Raw genomic sequence first — 15,445 nt, forward strand, 5'->3', positions numbered from 1 at the left:
CAGTAGGCTGTTCAGAACTCATTTGGTGGCAGTGGTGTTGGCAGCAGCACCTGCCACTCTCACAGTACTGCTGAGCAGCTGTGGCTCTCACTGCTTCCCTAAACACACACACACACACACACACACGACACTGAAATCTAATCTAAAACCTAGAGGACCAACAAGCCTGTGCCACACCTTTGGCTTCCAGCCTGGAGGACATCAGGGAAGAGTAGCGAGGTCAGGGAAGACCTTGTGTTGACTGGCAATACAGCTGCGGACACCAAGCCTTGCTGAGACCAGGTGTGGAAGATCACAGAGCAAATATAAGGCTGCTGCAGAACTATTTTTACGGCTCCTCCGGGAAAAGAATCCTTCCACCCCACTCTTCAGCTGTGAACAGCTGAGCTCCGTGGTCCCTCTCTTCAGGATTCACAGTGATGGCTGATACAAGCCAAACTGTGCGTTTTCTCTTCCCAGGCCCTTGAGCTATTCTGGCAGTGGTTGGCACTTCCAGACGTTCGTGACACACCCTACCTTCGAGGCTCCCCAGTTAGTGGCCATGCCATTGGCTCCAGTAAAGGTCTTCGGGACCATTGGGACTGTAAACCAGGGTGTGCGGAAGGAGTTGGCAGGGCTGAGACTGGCACTACTTGCTGGCTCGGTCAGAAGAGCATGGCTCATATATTGTGGCTGCCAGGCAATGTGTCCTGGAGAATTTATCTTACAGGAAGCTGCACCTAGATGCTGAGGGAATCTCTCGGACCTTCTAGTGGCATCCAAGGCCTATTCATGCTGTGCCGTGAGGTAAACAGAGGATGTTAGCATTTAGCTCTTTTGGTGTAAGACAGCGAGACTTTGTCTCCAGTTCGTCTCCAGTTCAAGCCGAAAACCCCAGCTTCCATTTCCCACTGGTGTTTGGGTGGAGCAAAATGAAGCAAATGGCTTTCAAAACTCTAAAGCGTTATACAGATGTAAGGCTGGATTATTTTTCCTACCACTGCTATTCCCATTATCCTTGATTTCCCAGCCCAGATTTTTGTCTGAAAAAGAAATGTGGAGAAGGCACATCGACCAAAGAACCTGGGCGCCGTGAGTCCAAAATGGCTGGAGGCATTGCCCAGCCCAGCAGATAGACAACTGCTGCAGCCCAGCTCTACAAGCTGGCTGGCAGGCAAGCAGCCCACTGCTGTGATGTCACCTCTACAGTTACTTGTGCCCATCCCTCCACATGGAGCCAGCAGATTTAGGCACAGGAGGGGAGAAAAAATGAATCATAAGCTATTTTAGAAATTGCTTCGATTCCGTTTGAGAATGCAATAGTGCCTTGCAAGCTAAGACCAGAACACCCTAACCACCAGGATAATAGCCTTTAAGTGCTGATAGCCTGTAAATGCCAGAAGCCTGGTGAGATTAATCCACAGTCTCAGGTTCTAATTCAGGTCAAAGGCAGACAAGTGGTAATTGGTGATTGTACTTAACAGTCACTGAAAGGCTCTCTGATGACAGGAGGGATCGACATTCCAAGTCAAGCAGTGCAGTTGACAATTAAGAGCTAAAAATTAAATCAGCCACCCATATCAACACATGCCCAGTGTTTCACAGAAATCCTTTGCACTGCCATTGCCCCCAGATAGAAAGTAAGACCCTCAAACCTGGCCATGATGGGGCAGCAACTGGAAGGCTTGCTGGCGCCCTACCTCATACTGAATCCCCTCCCCTCCTTAAGATCTTTCAGAGGCTCTATAATAAGGCCATGGCCTTGATCTGGCCCCTGGCCACCTCTCCAGGCTCATTATCCCCCTCCCTGACCTTCATCCTGCATTCTGGCCAATTGCAGTTGCTTTTATACATCGTGGTCTGTTCCTGCTGCCTGGAACATTCTTTCCCCTTTGCCCTTCAAGATGCCAACTGGTCTGTGAAGCCACTTAGGCGCTCTCTTTTTCTTCTCTCAGCATACTTGAGTTTTATTACCTTGTTGCTATGAATTATCATTGTGTTGTGCTTTTCTCCATATATGTCTTCCTCACTACCCTGAGAGCTCCTGGAGGGCAAGAAGTATGTCTTGTTCTCTGTGACCTCAGCATCCAGCACAAGGCCTAGGCCACTAGTCAAGGCTAGTGTGATGAACAGACAGAGAAGTGGGCCAGATTGGGCTGAGGGAGCTGGCTGGGCGCGGGAGGGTACACACCATCCAAGATTCTCAGATCCTGGGGACTGATGGGGACAGAGCAGCCTGGGCCCCAGCTGCCCAACAGCAATCCCCACAATATTTCTTCTCAAAATATGCCTTGTGTTACTGCATATGTGAGATGCTTTGAGGTGACACAAAGACATTTTTACTTTGAATAGCCATAGTAATTTTAACATATGTTTATGTAAAATAAGCACATCAAGTTCATTGCTATTATTATTAGTAGTAGTAGTACTGCTGCTTAGGATAGATGAAGCCAAAATAGGTATTGCCATTTGAAGAGTGAGTTAATACACAGAAAATATTAGGTGACTATTAATACCAGTGTCCAGCAGATATGACGACATTCCTGAAAAAGTTACTCATCTGACAGTGGTTCTGGAAACACTTTTCAGCAATCCTAAATTCACTTTGCTATTTCTCTGTGGTGCCACCAAGCCCCCAAGGGTTCTCAGATCATTCCAGCATTCCTCCACACTGCTATGCTGCTGACTGTCTTTAGAACCCATTTACCTCCTAGCCTGGTAGCATTGATCCTCCTCTTGTTAGCATGTGTTTGTCTAGTTCCACCACATTCATAAAGTCCGTAAGAGTGATGACCAAATTTTAAACCCTGCTGAATTGAATGGGAGAGTGCTTGATCACCTGCCCTGTAGCTCTGCAGAAATTCATTCCTTCCATGAATAGGTACTGAGCACCTACTATGTGCCAGCCACTGTTGACAGTGCTAACAATAGAGTAATGAACATACAATGTCTCTGCTGTCAAAGAGCTTGGGAGGGGAGACAGCAAGCAAATAAACACACAAGATGCTTCAGTATGCTAAGTGCACTGATGACAATAAAACTGCATCATGTGATGGAAAAGGAGTGGCTGATGGGTGGCTAGTTAGCTTGGGTTGTCCTAAGGCCTCTCAGAGGTGACTTCTGAGTTGAGACTGTTGACTCAAGGTGACAGAGGTGATAAGAAGAGTCAGAAAGGGGAATGTCCAGGGACAGAGCATTCCAGGCCAAAAAAAAAAAAAAAAAGCTGCAAAGAAGGGGGAAACTCTAAGAGCAAAAATGATTCATGGGTTCAGGCCACACAAAGAAGACCCATGTGGCTAGAACCAAGTGAGCAAGGAGGGAGTGGTAGGAGACAGAAGACAAGGGACCAGATCCTGCAGGTGACAAGCAGGTGACAAACTTGCATTTTTATTCTACATGTGACTGGAAGCCGTTACAGGGTATTGAGTATGGGGTGATGCGGTCTGACCTAAGTTTTTTTTTTTTTTTTTTTTGACAGGCAGAGTGGACAGTGAGAGAGAGAGACAGAGAGAAAGGTCTTCCTTTTGCCGTTGGTTCACCCTCCAATGGCCGCCGCGGTTGGCGCGCTGCGGCCGGCGCACCGCGCTGATCCGATGGCAGGAGCCAGGTGCTTCTCCTGGTCTCCCATGGGGTGCAGGGCCCAAGGACTTGGGCCATCCTCCACTGCACTCCCTGGCCACAGCAGAGAGCTGGCCTGGAAGAGGGGCAACCGGGACAGGATCGGTGCCCTGACCGGGACTAGAACCCGGTGTGCCGGCGCCGCAAGGCGGAGGATTAGCCTATTGAGCCGCGGCGCCGGCCCTGACCTAAGTATTAACAAAGTATTCTGGCTTCCATGTGGAGAACAGGATGTGGGGGACAAGGAGTGAGGCAGGGAGACCAGTTTTCAGACTGAGTCACCTAGATAAGGGGCAATAGTGGCTTGGAGTAAAGTTACAACAGTAAAGAATGGAAGCAAGCAGGCAGATTTTAAATGTGTTTTGGAGGTAGAATCCACAGGACTTGATAATGGGTTGAAGAGGAAGGTCGTAAACAAAGGAGGATATAAAGATGATGACCCCTAGTAGGGGGGAAAATCACAAGGAGACTCTGCACTGTCCCATACCACCAACCACATGTGACTATTCAAGTTAATTAACAGTTTTTTAAAGATTGATTGATTGATTTGAAAGGCAGAGTTACAGAGTGGCAGAGACAGAGAGACACAGAGAGAGAGAGAGAGAGAGAGAGAGATCCTCTATCCGCTGATGGCCACGATGGCTAGAGCTGGGTCGATGAAAAGTCAGGAGTTTCTTCCAAGTCTCCCACATGGGTGCAGGGGCAAGTTAATTAAAATTAAATAAAATGTGAAATTCAGTTCTTCATTTGCACTAGCCATGTTTCAAGTATTCAGTAGCCACATGTGACTAGTAGCTACCATATTGGGCAGCGCAGATAGAGGATATTTCCATCATCTCTGAAGATACTACTGGGCAATGCTTTACAGTAAAACAAAGATGAGATGAATAGAAAGACAAGCTTCAGACTGGCAAAAATGTTTTCAAAATTTATATTGAGTAAAGGACTTAAATCCAAAATATACAAAGAATTTTTAAACTCAATAAGAAAACAAACAACCCAATTTAAAAATGGACAAAAGACATGAGCAGGTAGCTCACCAAAGAAAATATATAAATAGAAAATAAGTATTTGAAAAGATGCTCAATATCATGTGTCACTAAAGAATTGCAAATTAAAACAATGAGATACCACTACATACCTATTAGAATGGCAAAAATCCAAGACATTGACAACACCAAGTGCTAATAAGGGTTCAGAGCTATGGGAAGTCTCATTCATTGCTGGTAGAAATGCAAACTGCTACAGCCACATGGGAAGACTTCTCTGCAGTTTCTTCTAAAACTAAACAGTCTTGGGGCTGGTGCTGTGGCACAATGGGTACGCCTGCGGTGCTGGCATCCCATATGGCCGCCAGTTCAAGTCCTGGCTGCTCCACTTCCTATCCAACTCTCTGCTATGGCCTGGGAGAGCACTAGAAGATAGCCCAAGCCCTTGGGCCCCTGCACCCACGTGGGAGACCTAGAAGAAGCTCCTGGCTCCTGGCTTTGGATCAGTCCAGCTCTGGCTGTTGTAATCATTTGGGGAATGAACCAGTGGATGGAAGACCTCTCTCTCTCTTCTCTCTGCCTCTGCCTCTCTTTAGCTCTGCCTTTCAAATAAACAAATAAATCTTAAAAAAAAAAAAAAAGCTAACCAGTCTCACCATATGATCGAGCAATCACTCCCCTTGTTATTTACAGGTTGGAAACTCATGTGCATGTAAAACATGGATGTTTATAGTAGTTTTACTCATAATTGCCAAAACTTGGAAGCAGCCAAGATGACTTTCAGTAGGTTAATGGATAAGCTGTTGTACATCCAGATGATGGGATATTATTCAGCACTAAACAGACATGACTTTAGGAAACCACAAAAAGACCTGGAGGAAACTTACATGCATATTGCTAAGTGAAAGAAGCCAGTCTGGAAAGATTACCTACTGTATGATTCCACCTGTATGACATTCTGGAAAAGGCAGAAATACAGAAACACTACAAAGATAAGTGGTTGCCAGCTTCCAGGGAAGGAAGGGAGGGATGAATCAGCGGAGCAGCGGGGATTTTGAGGGCAGTGAGACTATTCTACTTGATTCTTTAATGGTGGATACATGACATTATATGCTTTTCAAAACTCATAGACTTGTACAACACCAAGGTTGAGCCCTAATGTAAACTGTAGACTTTAGTTAATAATAACGTATCAGCATTCATTCATCAACTGTAACAAACATACCAGATTAATGCAAGATGTTAATAATGAAGGAAACTGCCTGCAGGGGAGGAGGAAAAGGAATACATGAGAGTTCTCTCTACTTTCTGCTCAGTTTTTTCTGAAAACCTAAAACTTCTCTACAAATAAAGTATGTTAATTAATATTTTAAAAAAAAGACTGAAGAGGGTGCTCACCAGCATCCAGCAACGTACCCAGGCACCCAGAGTCACAGTTCAGTATTCCTTCTTGTACATCAAAGCTAGGGTGACAATAAAATGTATTGTTCAAAGCAGAATACCTGAGGATGGAATGGAGTGTCACCGGAGTAAGTCAAGACTGACCCAGAGATAACCAGAAATTACAAACTGGAGTCCACGAGCCACATCTTACTGCCAAAGTTGTTTTGTTTGGCCACTCATAGTGATGTCCCACACAACATCCTTCAGAATTTCAATCAGTTGCCCACATTTAACTCTGTGGAAACTTTGTGTAAAAGTATGAATTTCTGGCTTTTCTTGGAAAATGGAAAGCTCTGGTCATGATGGGCCCACATGCCTGCATGGTGGTGAATGGCCAGAGCTGGGTAGCAGCTGCCTGCTTTATGAGCATGTGCCTTCCTAATTGCCATGGACCACACCACTCCCTTTCATATCTCTTGCTCTAAGCCAAGTGTGAGTTTCCATTAACCCATCCACTTACTCTGTTTTGGTTTTGTTTTCTTTTGTAGCAGAGTTGACAAAAAGGGAAAACTTACATTCATGTTATGACTTGAAGTTACAAAAAAATGAAAAAACAATCAAGAGGGCTCCATATGTCTTGTCCCCAGTCTGCTTTACTCACATCCAGTATGAGGCACTTCCAAAAATTTGTGGAAAGATTGGAATTAAAAGATAAGTTTATTTTGGTACAAGAAATTTTTTATAACCAGGTATTGCTTTTTTACAATACACTTTTTCCATGAACTTTGAAAGACTCCCCAATATTCTTGGCCTCTCTAGGCATTCAAGTTTGTCCCCTCTAGTCTGAAGTCTGCATCTCTGCAGGCCCCAGCCCATGCGGCCTTTAGAATTTTCTCAGGCTGCCACCCACCACTGGAAAAGCTGGACATGAGGGGAAAACAATGGGCATTATTTAAGCTTGCATTTTTATTGTTACCCAGATTCAACATTGCTCATCATCAACTTTTGGTAGAAATTATTTCTGTTGTTTTTCTTAATTGCCTCCAAATGGAACTGGAGAGTGAGACAGAACAGCAGAGAGTACGGCGCCCACCTTTCCTCTCTATGAACTTGTATTGTTGAACACTTTGACAGGTAATTCTGTTCACCCCTGCGTGTGCTCATGCCCCAAGCTCCAGCTCTACTTACAGATGGAAAGATCCTCATGCCAGCACCAGGAGCCCCTGTAGGTTGTCCTCAGCAGTGGCAGCAATGAGCACCAAAGCATGGAGACAGGAACACCTAAATGGGGCCTGTCTCAGCTAAGGAGTTGGACTGCACCCATAGGCAGAGGGAGCTGCTAAAATCTTTTGGAGCAAGGGAGGGATGTGATCACAGCTGGAAATTATGTGGGGACAGCTCCAGAGGCAGGAGCACCAGTGGAGAGGCTGCTACAGTGACTTGAGTAATAAGAGACACGACTAAGGTGGAGAGAACAGAATGGAAAGAAGGATATAGATTTGAAAGACATCTTGGGATGAGGCTTGGCAACTCATAAGATGTGGAGGGGACATGAATGAAGAGACAAAGAATCAAAGGTTGCCCAGGGATTTTGAGCTTAGAGGTATAAAACACCAAAAGTATGAGTCAAAAAAGGAAAAAAAATTGATAAATTCAATCTCATAAAGTTAACTTTTACTTTGCAGAAGACCCTGTTTAGAGGATGAAAATGTAAGTTACATGCTGAGATAAAATATTTGTAAATCATGTTTCTGACAGATTTGTATCTAAAATATATAACGAACTCTCCTACCTCAACAGTAAGAACAAAACAAAAAATCCAGTAAGCACATGAAAAGATGATCACCCTCATTAGCCATGAGGAAAATGCAAATTGAAATCACAGCAAGATATCACCACATACCTATCAGAATCACCAAAATGAAAAACAACACCAAAAGCTGGCAAGAGTGCTAAGAAGCCAGATCACTCACTCATATATTGTGGGTAGGAGTGTGAAATGGTACAGCCACACTGGAAAATATTTTAGCAGTTTCTTATTAGACTAAATGTAGTATTACCATACAGCCTAGAAATTGCACTCTTGGGCATTTATCCCAGAAAAGTGAAAACTATGTTCACACAAAAACCTGTACATGAGGGGCACATCTGGCCTAGTGGATAAGATGCCTGCATCCCACATCAGAGTGCTTGAGTTCATTACCAGGCTCCTGCTTCTGACACCAGCTTCCTACTAATGTGGACCCTGGGAGGCAACTGTAATGGCTCAAATGATTAAATTCCTGTCACCTGCATGGGAGATCTGGATTGAGTTCCCAGCCCCAGCTTCAGCCCTCTACCCACCTTAGGCCATTTCAAGCATTTGGGGAGTGAACCAGATGATGGGAGTTCATTCATCTCTCTCTCTCTTCCTCTCTCTCCATATGTGTATGTGTGTGTGTGTGTGTGTGCCATCTATAACCATTTTTAAATTTTTTCCTGAATAGTCATAGCAGTTTTATTCATAATAGTCCCCAAATTGGAAACAGCTCAGATATCCTTCAACAGAGTGAAAAACATGGACTGTGACCCATCACTACCATGCATAGTACTCAGCAGGGAAAAGCAACACATGTAATACATGCCACAGCTTGAATGCATCTTGAAGGTAGTATGCTGAATGAAAAAAAAAAGCCAATTCCAGAAGTTCATATATGAGTGGACTTCAAAAAGTTCATGGCAAATGGAATTCAAAGATCATTTCTTTTGGTGCAAAAATGTTTGAAATGATTTTTCATGATATGCATTATCCGTGAACTTTGTGAGTACCTCCTGTACAGTATTATTCTATATCTAGGGCATTCTCAAAATGACAAAATGTTAGAGATGAAGAACAGATAAATGGTTGTCAGGACTTACAGATGGTGAGGGAGGTGGGGTGAGAGTGACTACAAATGGGTAGCATGAGGGAAATGTTTGTGGTGATGGAATAATTCTGTATCTTGATTGTAGTAGAGGTTACATGAATCTATACTTGTGAGAAAAATTCATAGAACTATATGCTTAGGCACACACAAATGAGTGTATGCAAAACTAGTCAAATCTAAGTAAGATCTGTGAGTTGTACCAATGTCAATTTCCTGGTTTTGATATTGAGCAATAATTATGTAAGAAGCCAGCATTTAGGGAAATCTGATGAAGGGTACATGGGACCTCCCTACACTGTTTATTATCATTATTATTATTTTGCAATTTCTTGGGAATCTATAATTATTTAAAAATGAAAAGCTAAATACAGACAGCAGAATGAACACTTGATATATGCAAGAAAGTGTGTATGAACCTCAAAAGCATTATGCTGAGTAAAAGAAGTCTTAAAGGTTACATACTGTTTGATTATATTTATATGACATTCTCAAAAAGACAACAGTACAGTGATGGAGATCAGATCACTGTTTGCCGGGTGCTAGGAGAGGGAGGAAGATGTGACTGAAAAGGAATTGTATAAGGGGATTTGGGGAATTCTCTGCCTCATGAATCTATGTATGTGCTTAAAAATCATAAATCTACACATAAAAAAATGTCAACTTGTGGAGCCAGCCTTATGGTATAGCAGCTTAAGTTGCCACTTGTGATGCCAGTGTCTCATTTCAGAGTGTCAATTCAAGTCCTAGCTGCTCCATTCCCAATCCAGCTGCCTGCTAATGTGCCTGGGAAGGCATTGAATGACAGCCCAAGTACTTGGGCCCCAGCCACCCAACATGGGAGACCCAGATAAGGTTCCAGACTCCTGGCTTAGGCCTGGCCCATACCTGGCCATTGCAGCCATTTAGGGATTGAACCAACAGATGGAAGATCACTCTTTCTCCCTCTGTCAATCCGTCTCTCTCTGTGTCACTCTGCTTTTCAAGTAAATCTTTTTTTACAAAAGTCAAGTTTACTGTAGGTTAATTTCAAAATTAGAAATTAAAGTAGATGAGCAAGTGGTTTGTTTCTAATTTGTTCCTTCTTTCTTTCCTTTTCTTCATCCATTTACTGAGTACCTATTATGTGTGAGACAATGTGTGAGTTGATTTTGGAGATCAACTGAAAGACAGCCCCAGTTTCTACCCTCATAGAGCATTTTCTTATGTCAGAGGAGAAGTTATCAGTAAGATTGAGAGACTAGTGTTTGTACTTGGGGAAGCAGGGCAAGGAGACGACTACCAAAAAGACCGAATGACCTAACTTTTCATTCTTAGAGCCCAGTCCTGTAAGATTTCAAATGATCACTTTTCCTTCAAAGATTCTTAGGCCTGAGGGCAGGGGAAAGTTCCCAATCAATATTTCACAGGTATTCACAAGAGAAATTGTGCCCTGGTGAAAGAGGCAATGAAAGATTTGGGGTAGGGGGACATTTGATGCAGTGAATAAAGTGTAAATTCCGAAAAGTCTTGCATGAATATGTGCACTCTGTGTGTGTATGTGTGTGTGACTTAAAACAACCATTTGTTTAGCTCATGACTCTGGATTAGCCATTGAGCTGGGCTCAGCTGGGTGGTTATTCTGGTTCTTCCTGGATTCACCCAGCATCTGCAGTCAGCTGGGTGTCAAAGGCTTCACTCACATGGCTCTAGTTGGTCGGTGCTTGCTGGGGTAACAGGGGTATATGAGCCCTTTGTCTCATCATCCAATAGACTTAACATGAACTTGTTCATATAGGGAGAGAAGGTCACAGGCTTGCAGGAGCAGCAAGAAAACAAGTCTCAAAATACAAATGCTTAAAAAAAAAAAAACACCAGCTTTATTGGGGTATGATTCTCATACATTACCTGAATTTGAATTTTGTTTTCTCCCCTGTTTGCAGGGAATCTGAAGCATGTGGTCTAGTTGACAAAAAGATATCGGGTTTCCAGCACTGAGAAGCAGTGCCTGTAATGAAGACAGCGTGTTTATGCGAGCAGTTTGTGGAATTTGTGACTGCAGGGGAAATTTGGAAGAAATTACTTCCTGAAAATTTCCAAGGGGCACCAAGTGGCAGCTGGCCTCCTGGGGTGAGGAGGCAGGCACCCTAGGGTATTCAAGTACACCTAAGGAAAGAGAGAGATATCCAATGTTTAAAGTGTTTATTTTAAAAATACACACAAAATGCAGTTTTTAATTGTTGAAAATTATTTTTAAGTGAATTGGGGAGGGAGTTATTTTTATTTTCTTAAAGGGGACAAGCTGGAGGAGATTATAAAATTTTGATCACCAGTTTGTGGAGCAGGGAGTAATTGAGAGGTACGGTTTGGGTCTCAGGACTATCTAGGTGGAGGAGAGGAATGATCTGATCATCAGACTGGAAGGAGTTGTTTTAGGTTATGAATTGTTTTGTTTTTAATAAAATCTTTGAAACTCACATCTTTGTTTCATTGTCCTCATTGAACACTGCCCTGATAAGAACACATAGTTCTGAACTTCATGTCTCACGGAAAGATTAAGAAAAGCCCCGCTTCTTCCATGCTGTGCTCTGGCCCAGCCTGGGAGACTGACCCTGAGTGCTGAACTGCACTGGGAAACAAAGGTGTCCCTAGCTCAAGTCCTGTTGCACTAGGACCCATCCATGGGGAGGAAAGCACAAGTGCTACAACCGTGGACAGGTTCTTGCTGGCATCCTGGGGTGGAGCTGCCCCTGCCCAAGGAGGGGTTTAGGGATGGGAATGGCAGGTTGGCACATCCGATCTAAGAGCTACTTCCCTGTCAAGTGTAGATGGACAGTCCATGAGGAAAGGGGGATGATAATATGGAAAAACGGAGCTGAAGGATAACAAGAGGATAAGGAAGCACCAACCAAATTCATGATCTTCTAATTTGATTTAATAAATATTTATGAAGCTCCTTCAATTGCTGGGACTGCAATGGGAGACAAGGACACAGCCCCATCCTGGTACTTAGGAATTCCCAGACAAAGCAAGGGAGGAGAAAAAGAAGCAGATCCCAACATGTTTCCAGCTATGTGACCAACATGAACCCAGAGCTGAGGGAGCACTGAAAAGGGAGCAAGTTGTCCTGCCCAGGAGACATCCTAGAGCATTTCTAAAGGGATGATATTTGAGCAGAGCCTTGCGGGGTGAGTCGTGTTTCTCAAGGCCTCCTAGTGGGGGAAGGGCATTCCAAAGAAGGGTGTGGAAAAAGCCTCAGATGTGTCCTGGGATGGGAATAGCCAAGCTTTTATTAAGCAGCCTCAGGACACCTGGTGGGCTAGGAATACCAGTCCCTTCAAATGCCCACTAGGCTAATTATACACTCTTGGCTTAAAGGCAGTTTTACACATGCCAAAAAGATGGGGGATTTTAAAAAACACGAGAGTGGGGAGGCACTGAATGGGGCAGTTCAGGGTTGGAGAAGATCCAGAAATCTGGCAAATGGGAACTCTGACATTGTTAGCCCTGCAAGAGCCCATCCACCAAGATTTGCTGTCTCAAATTCTTGCTTAGTCCGGTTTCCACTCCCCTATCCCAGTCCTCTGGAAGGCCCCTCCCCCAAAGTCATCACCCAAATCCCTGTGAAGGCCTCAGCCCTGGGAGACAGCCATCTGGTAAAGAGTAATGACTAACTGGTGCTCCATTTTCCTTTTCAATAGGAGTGGACTTTGGTGAGGATTTGTCACCCAGTACGGAGAAGTGGCAGAAGGCACCTGGGGAACCCTTTGCCATTAAGCAGCCCATACCACCTTCTCCTGACCAAACTGGTGCTGCCTTTCTGAACCTTTGGGATTCCTTTTTCATTTGAAAGTGCTAGGCTGTAAAAAACAAAAAAAGAAGAAGAAGAAGAAGAAGAATTTTAACTATTCAGAAATTAAAATTTAAATAACCCAAAGGAAGCAGGCATTTGACAGAGAGCAGTTAAGATGCCATTTCAGAGTGCCTGATTTGAGTCCCTGCTCTGCTTCCAATTCCAACCCCCTGTTAATGCACATCCTGAGAAGCAACAGATGATGGCTCAAGTGGTTTTGTTGCTAACACCCAAGTGGGAGACCCAGGTGGAGTTCCAGGCTCCTGGCTCCAGCTTGACTCAGCCCTCGCTCTTGTGGGCATTTGGGAAGTGAACCAGAGGATGAAATATCGATCAATGGGCGGGCACTGTGATGTAGCTGGTAAAGCTGCTGCCTTCAGTGCCAGCATCCCATGTGGAAACCTAGAAGCTCCTGGCTCCTGGCTTCGGATCAGCCCAGCTCTGGCCATTGCGGCCATCTGGGGAGTGAATCAGTGCATAGAAGACCTCTCTGTCTCTCTCTACTTCTGTAGCTCTGTCTTTCAAACAAATAAAGCTTTTAAAAAAAATCTCTCTCTAATAAAATAAATAAATGTTTTTTAAAAAATACCCCAAAGGGCATCCACAAAAGCAACAAGACAGATAGATAAAGAGTTGCTCTGCCCAGAATTGTCATGAGTGCATGGGGGAGGGGGATAGCGACTAAACGGAAATCCACCAAAATGTTAACCAAAATGGGCTCTTGGGGACAAGGAAACTGTAAGGATGGTTCATTTTCTTCCTTCTACTTTTCAATATTTTCTGAAGTTTTTCGAGGGAGCATATTTTATAATAGGAAAACTAAATAAGTAAACTTAAAAGAATTGATCTGTGGGAAAAGTTAGAGATCAAAGTCAGTTCAAGACACCCACTGAAGAAGAGTGTGTGCTCAGGCCTGGGGCTGTTCTAACTGCCCAGGAGGTTCTGAGCTGACCTGGGAGACTGGTTCATTAGGCCACAGAGGGTCTTTTTAGACAGACTGGCTTGAGGGCAGGGCAAATGTGTACCCATGGTGAGCCTGCCTTTCTTTTAGAAAACAGCCACACCAACCCACCCATCCACCCGTGGTGCCTGTAAGGGACCAGCCACGATAACCATAATCCCAATTAGTAATTCCACCATTGGCACATGCCCCATTCTACAGATCATTTTGGCTTGCTGCATGTCACTATCCACCCCTACTCAGTGGGCATGACCATCCTCACTTTATGGATTAAAAAATTGAGGCTGGGCCGGTGATGTGGCACAGCGGGTTAACGGCCTGGCCTGAAGTGCCGGCATCCCATATGGGTGCCAGTTCAAGCCCTGGCTGCTCCACTTCCAATCCAGCTCTCTGCTATGGCCTGGAAAAATAGTAGAAGATGGCCCAAGTCCTCGGGCCCTTGCACCCACATGGGAGACCCGGAAGAAGCTCCTGGCTCCTGGCTTTGGATTGGTGTAGCTCCGGCCATTGCGGCCAATTGGGGAGTGAACCAGTGGATGGAAGACCTCTCTCTCTGCCTCTCCTTCTTTCTGTGTGTAGCTCTGACTTTCAAATAAAATAAATAAATCTTAAAAAAAAAATGAAAGAAATTCAGGCTCCAATCAAGCAACTTTGCCAGGTTGTAAGTGGCAGAAGCCGGAAGCAGACACGGCTGGAACCACAAGTTCCCTTACTTTTTCCACTGCCCCAGTCCGGTGCCACTGGAGTATTTTTAAACTGTGACTTTGGAATAAACGACCTTCTTATTGCTTCCAAAGTCCAAGCTGGACCGAGTCACACGCAGCTCCTGGGCCCTCCCCATGCAACAACATTAATTAGCTGTGTGCTTTTCAGCAAGTTCCTTGCCCTTTCTGGGTCTGATTACCTACCAGTAAAAGCACACTAATAATTCTTGCACCTCGTGGGCTATTGGGATGGTGGCAGAATTATCAAAGATAGAAGCACTTTGCAAAGACTGTCAAGTATTGTGCAGGAGGGCTGCCATAGGAGGGGCCCAGAAGGGCTTCTCTCTGCAAAGAACCAGTGCTTCCAGGAGGTTTGCAGGTCGCTACAGTCTCTAAGGCACACAGAGAACAAGGGGCAAGTGTAGACTGTGTCCCCAACTCAAGGGTTAAGGTAATAACCATTAAAAAAGAATATATATTTAAATATAAATATATACGATATGCATATATTTGAATAAAACATCTTTGGAGACATACACAAGAAATTGGAACATCTCAGTCCCCTCCGGGCAGGAGAACCAGGTGGCAAGTGGCAGGGGAGTGAGGAAGACATTACTCTGATTCTTTCTGTACCTTGTGATTTTTGAACCATGTGAATGTATTACCTAGTGTTTTTAAAAGAAGTAAATACATGAAATTTTTAAATAATTTTTTAAAAAGTCAATGAAAAGGGCTGGTGCTGTAGTGTAGTGGGCAAAGTTGCTGCCTAAAGCGCTGGCATCCCATATGGGTGCCAGTTCAAGACCCGGCTGCTCCTCTTCCAATCCAGCTCTCTGTTGTGGCCTGGGAAAGCAGTAGAAGATGGCCCAAGTCCTTGGGCCCCTGCACCCACATGGGAGACCTGGAGGAGGCTCCTGGCTCCTGGCTTCGGATCGGTGCAGCTCTGGCCGTTGCAGCCAATTGGGGAGTGAACCAGCACATGGAAAACCTCTCTCTCTCTCTCTCTCTCTCTCTCTCTCCTCTCTCTCTCTCTCTCCTCTCTGTGTGTAACTCTGACTTCCAAGTAAATAAATAAA

At 44.4% G+C, this 15,445-nt stretch overlaps 1 protein-coding gene across 2 annotated transcripts in view; it reads left to right on the plus strand.

Annotated features, from left to right (window-relative positions):
- Nucleotides 1-12,734, plus strand: part of HDAC8 (histone deacetylase 8) — a 260,842-nt gene extending 248,108 nt beyond the window's left edge. Inside the window, exon 11 of one of the 2 annotated variants that reach the window (XM_062184562.1) lies at nt 12,553-12,734. In XM_062184562.1, the coding sequence (XP_062040546.1) occupies nt 12,553-12,701 (149 nt within the window). In that variant the 3' untranslated portion in view covers nt 12,702-12,734. Of the gene's footprint in view, nt 1-10,794; nt 11,307-12,552 lie in introns of those variants that run through there. The other variant, XM_062184564.1, reaches the window with a different exon arrangement.
- The last annotated feature ends 2,711 nt before the right edge of the window (nt 12,735-15,445 follow it).

The sequence above is a fragment of the Lepus europaeus genome, chromosome X (genome assembly GCF_033115175.1).
Source record: "Lepus europaeus isolate LE1 chromosome X, mLepTim1.pri, whole genome shotgun sequence".
Taxonomy (NCBI): domain Eukaryota; kingdom Metazoa; phylum Chordata; class Mammalia; order Lagomorpha; family Leporidae; genus Lepus; species Lepus europaeus.